At 41.3% G+C, this 10,940-nt stretch overlaps 1 protein-coding gene across 1 annotated transcript in view; it reads right to left on the bottom strand.

The window, feature by feature from the left end:
- Window positions 1-1,070: 1,070 nt before the first annotated feature.
- Window positions 1,071-10,940, bottom strand: part of DGKB (diacylglycerol kinase beta) — a 903,118-nt gene continuing 893,248 nt past the window's right edge. Inside the window, exon 24 of the mRNA XM_063924421.1 lies at window positions 1,071-8,266. Within this exon, the coding sequence (XP_063780491.1) occupies window positions 8,159-8,266 (108 nt within the window). The 3' untranslated portion in view covers window positions 1,071-8,158. The remainder of the gene's footprint in view (window positions 8,267-10,940) is intronic.

The following is a 10,940-nucleotide window of genomic DNA, read 5'->3' as shown; positions in this document are numbered from 1 at the left end:
TTTTTAGACTAGCCACCATATTGGTCTGTGATGTGTGTAGGGTTACCACCTCATCCCTTTTATTCTGGACACATATTAAGTACACAGGTTCTGTGGCTGATTAAAACCAGGTGAAATGGAGTCTTGAAGTCAGCCAGCCACAGAACCTGTGTAATTAATATGTGTCTAGAATTAAAGGGATGAGGTGGTTACCCTAGATGTGTGTATCAGTCACCAGATTGATGTCTGTTTTCTGTACTAGCCACGTGAATGAGGTCTGTCTGTTGTACTTGCTACCGTAATGAGGTACAGTATGCATTTTTATATATGCCATTGAACTGAGGGCCCTTGTAAATATGAAAATATTGGTCACTGCTCTGTATCCTGGTAACCAGAATGGACTCAGCTTTGTAATCCGATCACTAGAGCACTCACCACTTTGTATACTTGAGACTCCGTTTGGGTAAGTAAACCATGTACAGAAGAGACAGATTAAGGGAGATAGGCGAGGGACATGGAGGCATGGTGCTCTAGGTCCCCCCTCTCAGTGCTACTGCTCCACTGTGCAGTCCTGTGGCACTGTGACCCCCCCCCCCACTTTAATACCCCCACTCTCGCTATAGTCAGGGAGATCTGTCTGTCACTGTGGCCGGATCATATGTAGGGGTGATGCCGACTAGAGGCTGAGGAGCGGAGAGGTGTGGGCCCTCCAAAAGCTTAATCTGGCCCTTCTGTACAGACAGAGCGGGGGTAACTGAAGCAAAGTACAGCATTTGTTAGGGACTATTCATGATGCTGTGAAAAGTGTGGAAAAATGAGCCAGTGGAGAAGTTGCCCATGGCAACCAATCAGCACTGAAGTAACATTTATAATTTGCATACTGCACAGTTGTACAGAGCAGCTGATTGGTTGCCATGGGCAACTTCTCCACAGGCTCACTTCTCCACTCTTTTCACTGCTTCGTGAATAGACCCCTTAGTTACAAACCATAGTGTGTCTGAATGATATAATGGCCGTGTGCGCCAGGCCTCCAGAGCTCGCCATAAACGGGTGACATCTGTTATTATGTGAAATAAATGCCATGACACGGATTTCCTTGAAAGTGCAGGATTTACTGTTGAATTGTAACAATAAAGTAAGCAAAAAACATACAAAGACCACACTTTCAGGATTTCTCACAGTCAGTGAGGCACTACAACAAAGCATCACCTCATGTTGGCTGGGTCCACATCGTAGGACTCTACTTGTATAGCAGTATGCCATATGCCACATTGTGCCTGCAAGCTTCCCAATGCAAGGTTTCCACTGATAAAAGGCTGAACAAGCAGCAGATAGCGACTAGCGCCAACGCAGTTAATTGTCTCAACTCAACAGTAGCTGTTGTTGATGGTGTTCGTTTAGGAACCAGTGATCTGCAATCTGTTTTCCTCCTACTGTGCCTCCTTTATCTATCTCCGGACTCATCCACTCACACTTCTGATACACCCCCCCCCCCCCTCCCCAAACATGTTTCTCCTCTCTCACATAATACTCTGACTTTGACTGAAACATTTCCAAATAAATACCCCTTACCTCATTCCCTTACAGTTTCCAGCACCAGTCATGCATTTTGCATTGAATAGAAAACTTTGCCAGAATGGCGTTTCTTTAAAAGGATTCCACATGTTAAGAAAACTTTAACTCATTGGATTGTGTTCGCCTTCATGAAACTTTATTTATTTATTTTGGTATTGTTTATTTTTGTGCCCTTTGATATAATACAGAGCTGCCACCTGGATAAAAATGTATCAAATGCAAAGCAGATCTGTATCATATCCAAGGGCACCCCCCCCCCCCCCCAAAAAAAAAGGGTAGCTAGAGGACTGTTAATAATAAAAAAGCTGGCATTGTACAATGATGTTTTGGGTAGTGATCTTCAGTAATCCTTATCCCCTTATCTCCTTCATTTCTAGAAAAGAAGGGAGTCATGTTTATGATCTTTACAATATATTCTCTCACAAGCAGGGCCCTCCTTCCTCTGGTCTCAGCCCTTGTCGCTATAATACTCATAACGATGCCAATATTTATATATACACTTGGGTTTATGTGCTTATGTGCTGGTTACCCTGTAATTTTGTTACTTCGTCTACCTTGTATGCATTATGTTCTATGTGATGCTGTGGATAACATGGGGTATTTGGGTCAATTGGCCCTGCTAGAAAAAGACCACATCTGGGACAATATGTGAAGGCTTAATTGGGAAGAACCAATCGTTAAGTGGTTGGATTGTCATGGCCACACACAGACTGAGTTTTTCTAGGCCATGATAAAACCAGATAGAACTGCATGTTGCTTGGTTACAATGATCATTTTAGGGGCCACACATTTTGATGGGAATATGGCCAATGGGAAATTCAGTTGAACGATAGGGAAATCCTAAAATGAACACCATCACAGCTAATATAAGATTGAGCATATTAACCAGACATAGGCCTAATTGTAATAGTCTGCGAGATGCAGGCAGAGGCAAAAGCACAACGGTGTAGTCGGCTAGTTTTGATTGGTTCGGCCATACAACATACTGCCATTGGCCGCATCTCGCAGGATTTTACATTTGGCCATAGACCTTTTTGAGCATGAAAAATACAATAGGTTAGAAGACACCACAACTACACAAATAAGAAACCTATTCCGTTTACTATATCCATTGGAGAAGGGGGTCATTGTCTGCATCATAGAAACATAAACTGCAGCAAAATAAAAAAGACAACAATTATCAAACATTACGTACACCCATACATTATAAGATATACGTTAGAAATTCAATTATTACAATAAGTGGAATGCACATTTTTTTTATAAGAGAACACAGTAAAGAATAGGTAAAAAAAAAAAAAAAGATTTACATTGTTCTTATAAGACTTTGTTTTAATTCATTTGACTAGTAAACATAATTTTAAAAAGCAAAAATGCTACGTGCGGCTTGTAAAGTGAGGGACTTAACAATTCCACAGTCACATTTCATCTAGTTTCAGATATACACTGATATTAAGGTATCTGTACTATTCTATATATTTATATGTTCTACATAAATTCTATGAGCATAGATCTTTGGATTAAGGCAAAAAATCTAATTTCTGATATTTCCATAAAATGCTATAAATAATTATCTTTGTACCGCTCAAAGGAGCGATGAAATGTTGGGGAAAGACATAAAGCCTCATGCCCAGGGTCGCTGAGAAGCGGTGATGACACTCTGCTCACATTGCACGACACTGTTTTGTAAAATAATAACCTATTATTTTTATTTTACAAACATTTAATCATGCGCTGGATAACTGCTGTATTATAACCATGGGTGAGCAAATATGTAAAAACTTTTCTGCAAAATATTTGCCCCATTCTGTATGTACCTGTGGAATTCTGCATCTTACTTCGGCAGAATTCTGGCTTTAGTGGTCCACCTATAGTTCCCTTCTTACTGTTTTTTTTGGGCTACACATCTCCTTTATTGTACTACTACTACTACACAACAGTGCAGAAAGAGCTGTCCTGTCCTCCCCACATGCCTTTTTATAGAAAATAAATTCAATAAAATACAGAATAACAAAGAAAATTGGAACTTTGCCAGTACATTTCACCTTGGCAAATTTTATTTGCATGCTTGTTGCTCATCTCTATTACAGTACTATATATTTGTTTTATGTACCAGGGACTGTAGGGTCTGTGGGACAGGGGAGATGATTTTGGAATAGCATAGAAGTAACAGTGTTTAAATTGGGCAGGTCAAAACATTTTTAATCTGGCAATGACGGTAGATCCGTTTGAGATTTTTTAGGTTTAGTATGAGAAGACACTGATTCTCACTTGGGACTATTTCTGGCACGGTATCCGTTCACATGGTCGACCATGTTATGGCCGACAGTCATTAGGTCGACCACTATTTGTCGACATTGACATGGTCGACATGGACACATGGTCGACACATGAAAGGTCGACACATGAAAAGGTCGACATGAGTTTTTTAACTTTTTTTTCTTTTGGGGAACTTTTCCATACTTTACGATCCACGTGGACTACGATTGGAACGGTAATCTGTGCCGAGCGAAGCGGTAGCGGAGCAAAGGCACCATGCCCAAAGCATGGCGAGCGAAGGGGACACGGTGCACTAATTGGGGTTCCCAGTCACTTTACGCAAAAAATGACACCAAAAAAAGTTAAAAAACCTCATGTATACCTTTTCATGTGTCGACCATTTTCATGTGTCGACCATGTGCCCATGTCGACCATGTCAATGTCGACCAATAGTGGTCGACCTAATGACTGTCGACCATAACATGGTCGACCATTCATACCGGAACCTTCTGGCACACGAATGCCACAGTATGTACTTTGTCCAGGGACTAATTCAGAGTTGGAAGCAAAGTTCATCTTAAAACAGTGGCTTTTTTGCAACTTATTCTGAGTGGTCCATAGTGCCCAAGTCACTATTTCAACTAGTTCACCTTTTTTCACTAGTGGTCCTCACCTGCCTAAATAAGTGTGCCTACCCGTTGGAGCAATTACCCGCACCGCTAACTCCTTGCCCACAGAACGGTATCTTTGTGTCCAGAATGACTTGCAACATTAGGACTTAATTAGTCATCAGTGGGCATGTACGGTATATAAAAAATATTTAGTGGGATATTGTGCAAATCCCTAGAATATATGTAACGGCAGTGCATGCAAAGTGTTCCGAGACAAACGGTTAGCCATTATAGCCTATGGGATACATTTCCCAAATGTTTTCGGGAGAGGGATCTGCAGGATCCCTCCTCAGTAATGGGCACTTACAAATGCGCAGTTTGATGACGATGAGTGCACAGCAGCGCAACATGGAAGCAAACTGGTCGCATTAAAGATCATTTACTTATAAAGGGACGGGCTCCTATCAAAGCCTCTCCTCCTGATGATGTTTACTGTCAAATCACAGTGATCCTTCATTTTTTATTACAGCAATAAGAGGCCGTAAGATATTATAGTTATCGCATCAGGTACCTATACTTAATAAATACGTTCTGTATTTCCATATACACTTTTTATCCACATAGACCCTACTGTACATCTTGTCAGTGTGAAAGCATCCTAACCGTACTTACCTACAATATCCGCAATTATTGTTTTAAACGTTATCCTAACACAATTTTTCAATGCAGCAAACAATGGATAATAAACATCTCCTAAAAAATAGTTACACGGCACACAACTGTGAGACAAAAAGGTCGGTTTTCTTGACAAAAACATTTGCATTTCAGCACGCTTTAATTACAGTGCAAGCAAATTAATTCAAAGTGCAGCATTGAGCCGATGAAAGTAATTTCTTCTTTCAAAAATATTTTGAAACTCTGTTGCGCATTAACAAAAACAAACAAATACAACCTTGCAAATTGCATGCTACTACTCACTACAGTACTAATATATATATATATATATATTATATATGTTGAATGGTTAAGCTGCCCATAGTTACATGGATTTATCTCCAAGGCACCCCTGCAAGTTTCCCGAGGTACCCCATGTGCAAAAATTCAATTTTGGGGTGTTTTGTGGTGAAGGAGGCCTAATTATTATACATGGTTTCTATTGATAAAATGTGGAGTTTTGTTGGGGATCTAGAGTAGTTATTCATTACGCTGCTTTCTCTTATTTTGTTTCAGCTGCCAAACCTATATTTCTGCACCCAGTTGTCCTGCTATGCCATTGTTTTGGGACCCCCAATCTCAGTGTACTATTGTTCTGGTACCTCAACTGTCAAGGCATTGTAGTTCCAGGACCCCAAGTGTTAGTGTGCTGTTGATCTAGGACCCTGAAACGGGGCTTTTCCAATATAATGTGCGGCATGTCTGACAATCAGGAGATCACAGAACCAGGTGTCCCGTTTATGGCTCCTACCCAGACGTAGCATAAATCTGCATTGGACGCTTACATCAACAATGACCAAGAGAGTCTACATGAAGAGTGCTGCATATATATATATAGTGACTACATGTTTGCATGTAGGTTGTTACAAAATAGAGTCTATATCTCTTGTCTTATGCCATCATTCTCAAAAATACGTGTACGGGCATTCATGTCTGCACTAAGGAGGCCAATCCCGGGTATCGGGATGGAAAAATGATCAATCCCGGGATACTCAGGATTGGACTGAAGATTTTAAAATTAAAAGCTTTAGTGCGCCCCTCCCGGACCCGCCCAGCTCACAGAACTACTTACCATCCTCTTGAAGTGCGGGTGGTTTCACTTGCTGTAGGCGGTACGCGGCGAGGTACGGTCCGAGCAGAACAGGCGGCTGGCGTCAGAATGCGCAGTGTGACCTCTGACTTCACGTCACGCTGCGCAATGTGCACAGCTGGGGGCAGGGGGAGCAGGGCGAAGGGAGCTGGGCAGCGTCTGAGCCTCCTGATAAAGCTCAATGCTGACCGGTATTGAAGAAACAAGGGTGCTTTCTAATCGCAAAATCCCAGTGATTGGAAGCTGCAATCCCGGGATTGAATCCTGGCCAATTTTAGGCCTAAATAACGGGATCCCGCCGATCCCAATCCCAGGATTGGACACCCTAGTCTGCACTATGCAACTGCAATATTTTACAACTATTTACACATTTGTGTTCACATTATAGTGCACAAGACAATTTGGACTGATTCATAGTTGATCCCCACAGTGAGTCGAGAACCCGCATTTCTTACCCAGAGACACAGCAGAAGTTTATTTCTTTAAGTTTATTTAATGCAGCAGGCGTCTAAACTCAGCATTTGGCAAGGTAATCAAAAGTACTGTCATTTTTTTTTTCGGCTGTGAATTTCATTCAGTGCCCTTGATTAATTATGCATTAACCTATTACTCTAAAGTCTTAGTCAGTAAATCCTTGGCGGGAAACAGTTTATTAGGCAAGTGGTTTATAGAGATCACATTGGTTCTTTGTGTCCCTGTATAGATTTACTGTACACAAATTATTCATGTATACTTTTCTTTGATAGAGGATGTATAGAGAAATAAAAATATTTCTGCATCAGAATAAAAAATACACTTACTGTATGTCAAGTATATCTCTGCTGGAGTAACCAATACTGTACAAAAAAGTAAATATTTTGGCTTCAGTCTGTATGTTTGTTCCCGTCTACTAATCTGTACATCTAAGGTTGGTTCCTTGCTATGTATAAAATGAGCTTGAAGCTAAACTATATTCAAGTGACAGTTTGAAACATCACACAAACTTAAATACAGGAAATAGAGCAATATGTCAATTTAAAGGCGATTTCAACGATTTTTAATCTATCATTCCATTATGTAGTTGAGGCACGGGGTTTCTGTTTGTCGGATACGGACCCGCAAATCATTCCGTCCAGTGTAGTGTTTTCTCCAGGCTACTAGGGGGGATATTTATCAAAACTTGGAGAGAGATAAAGTACCAACTAATCAGGACCTAACTGCCATGTTACAAGCTGTGTTTGAAAAATGAAAGTTAGGAGCTGATTGGTTAGTACTTTAGCTCAAATTTATATCTCTCCAGACTTTGATAAATATCCTCCCTATTGAGCAGTGAGCGATTTAGAAAGATCTCATCTGACCTCACGTTGTTTTCAAACCAAGCCATTTGGAGAAACTCTAGTCAGCTGAGATCCAGTTCCGAGGTAGCCACCACTTACCCTGACCGTTCTCCAGACCTGTAGTCCATGAGAACACACTAAGCGGAAGTGGTGATGGACAACGAGTATGGGACAAGTGTACTGGCACAGTGGTCCAACTTGATCAGAGGATTTGGCGTTTTCTCCTCTAAAGTCTCTATTAAAATGTATATCTTGATGATAGTTCTCTATTCACATTTGGGATGTTTCCCTTAGAAATAATTTGTCTTTCCCGCATCCCATCGAGGATGCATCGTAGAAAAACGACAGGTACGATTTCGGCATTCAGATGTGTTAAACAGAGAATAAGATGCATGCAAACATTATAAACATCATGTCACTGTATATAAATAAACACTAACTGCACATGCCAAACAACTTAAAAAACAAAAAAAAAAAAAAACTTTTACAATAAATAAAAATGATAATTTAACGCCAAAAAATCTGTACAACCAATCTCATTATTCAATGTACTGCTATTTTGGAACCCCACCAACACACGTCATACCACTGAATGTATGAGTGGTTAGCCACATTCATTCCTTGTTCTTGCTCATTGTGCCCTTGATAAAAGAGGTGAAAAGACTGTTCCTCGGGGGCGGTCCCATCAGCATAGGGGCTTGATTCTTGTGAGTGATCTTGATCTACATAAATAAAAAATAAGACAAAAATATATTACATTACTATTGTTACTGTTTTATGGTATTTCTTTTTATTAATCATACAGTAATCATCTGTTTAATTTTTAAAATCTTTCAAGGAGAAGTACACTAGTATTTACATCTCCTAAAATTTATAATTATTTTTTATTGTTATTATTATTATCCTTTAGTTATAAGGCGCCACAAGGGTTCTGCAGCGCCTATAAAAGTACATACAGTAAACAATTGAGCAAAACAAAAACAGTGACTTACAGTACAAGACAATGTAGGATAAGTACATGGTATATAAACATTTCTGCATCAGCCGACATGAAACTAAAATAAGCATCAGGGTGGCTGAAACCGAGGGCTGGGTGCCATTGTAAGGAGTATGGAGTAGAAAGTAGTCTAGGTAATAGATGAATAAGCACATGCGGGGAGAGGGCCCTGCCCATGAGGGCTTGCATTCTAAAGCAGATTGCATTCTGTGTCTCCCCTGTCCTGACCCTCTCCTTTAGATTCTAATCTCTCACGAGCAGGGCCCTCTTTCCTCACGTGCTTTTCCCACTTATACTTCTGCCCACTGCCAACAATGGCACAAAACCTTGGTGTTCAGCCGTTGCAGATTATAAGGGTAATATGACCCAAATTGGGTAATAATGGTAGCTCCTACCATTCTCCAACCTTAAGCTCCGTCCTGGTTACAAATCACAGAACTCTATTGAGTGAAGTTCCTACAGTGGCTGCATACGCCTTACCTTATGGCGATCATCCTTCTACTGGCACGGAACACATTCTTTGTTACCAATGTGTATAACCCTTGTAGTTCAAATACTTGCAGCTTAATTGGCTCCCAACAAAATTAACCCGTGTGTGACTGTGTGTATGTGTACATGTGGTAGGGAATATAGATTGTAAGCTCCACTGGGGCAGGGACTGATGTGAATGGGCAAATATTCTCTGTATAAGAGCTGCGGAATATGTGTGCGCTATATAAATAACTGGTAATAAATAGTACATAAATAAATGTCTGCAATGTTTTGTGCTGTCAGTCTCTTTTTTTCATGTTTGGTGTATACTGTTTCTGTTTATGTACTTTGAAAGGCGCTACAGACCCTTTGTTGCGTCATATAAATAAAGGATGATAATAATAATAATAATAATAATAAAATAATGGGCCAAGGGGGTCATTCCGTGTTGTTCGCTCGCTAGCAGATTTTAGCAGCATTGCACACGCTAGGCCGCCGCCCTCTGGGAGTGTATCTTAGTTTAGCAGAATTGCAAATGAAAGACTAGCAGAATTGTGAATAGAAAATTCTTAGCAGTTTCTGAGTAGCTCGAGACTTACTCCTACACTGCGATCAGCTCAGCCCGTTTCGTTCCTGGTTTGACGTCACAAACACGCCCTGCGTTCGGCCAGCCACTTCCCCGTTTCTCCAGGCACTCCCGCGTTTTATCCTGGCACGCCTGCGTTTTTCCGCACACTCCCAGAAAATGGTCAGTTTCCGCCCAGAAACACCCACTTCCTGTCACTCACACTCCGATCACTTCAACGATGAAAATTCTTCGTTCGGACGTGAGTAAATCTACTAAGTTTTGTGCTAAAATACTTAGCGCATGCACACTGCGTACCATGCGCATTTTTGCCTTAAACGCTCCGTTGCGAAAATCGGCAACGAGCGAACAACTCGGAATGACCCCCCAAGTTACAAACATAACTGAAACCAAAAGACTGACATTTTTTTTTTTTAAATGGCATGTATAATTATTTTGCAAGATGTGGATATATTCCCACTGAATAAAGGCCCTCATTCCGAGTCGTTCGCTCGGTAATTTTCATCGCATCGCAGTGAAATTCCGCTTAGTACGCATGCGCAATATTCGCACTGCGACTGCGCCAAGTAATTTAACAATGAAGATAGTATTTTTACTCACGGCTTTTTCTTCGCTCCGGCGATCGTAGTGTGATTGACAGGAAAATAAGAATTTACTTACCGATAATTCTATTTCTCATAGTCCGTAGTGGATGCTGGGGACTCCGTAAGGACCATGGGGAATAGCGGCTCCGCAGGAGACTGGGCACATCTAAAGAAAGCTTTAGGACTAACTGGTGTGCACTGGCTCCTCCCCCTATGACCCTCCTCCAAGCCTCAGTTAGGATACTGTGCCCGGACGAGCGTACACAATAAGGAAGGATTTTGAATCCCGGGTAAGACTCATACCACCCACACCAATCACACCGTATAACTTGTGATCTGAACCCAGTTAACAGTATGATAACAGAGGAGCCTCTGAAAAGATGGCTCCCAACAATAATAACCCGATTTTTGTAACAATAACTATGTACAAGTATTGCAGACAATCCGCACTTGGGATGGGCGCCCAGCATCCACTACGGACTATGAGAAATAGAATTATCGGTAAGTAAATTCTTATTTTCTCTAACGTCCTAAGTGGATGCTGGGGACTCCGTAAGGACCATGGGGATTATACCAAAGCTCCCAAACGGGCGGGAGAGTGCGGATGACTCTGCAGCACCGAATGAGAGAACTCCAGGTCCTCCTCAGCCAGGGTATCAAATTTGTAGAATTTAGCAAACGTGTTTGCCCCTGACCAAGTAGCTGCTCGGCAAAGTTGTAAAGCCGAGACCCCTCGGGCAGCCGCCCAAGATGAGCCC

The sequence above is a fragment of the Pseudophryne corroboree genome, chromosome 5 (genome assembly GCF_028390025.1).
Source record: "Pseudophryne corroboree isolate aPseCor3 chromosome 5, aPseCor3.hap2, whole genome shotgun sequence".
NCBI classification, from domain to species: Eukaryota; Metazoa; Chordata; class Amphibia; order Anura; family Myobatrachidae; genus Pseudophryne; species Pseudophryne corroboree.
This window is presented reverse-complemented; position numbering and strand designations above follow the sequence as displayed.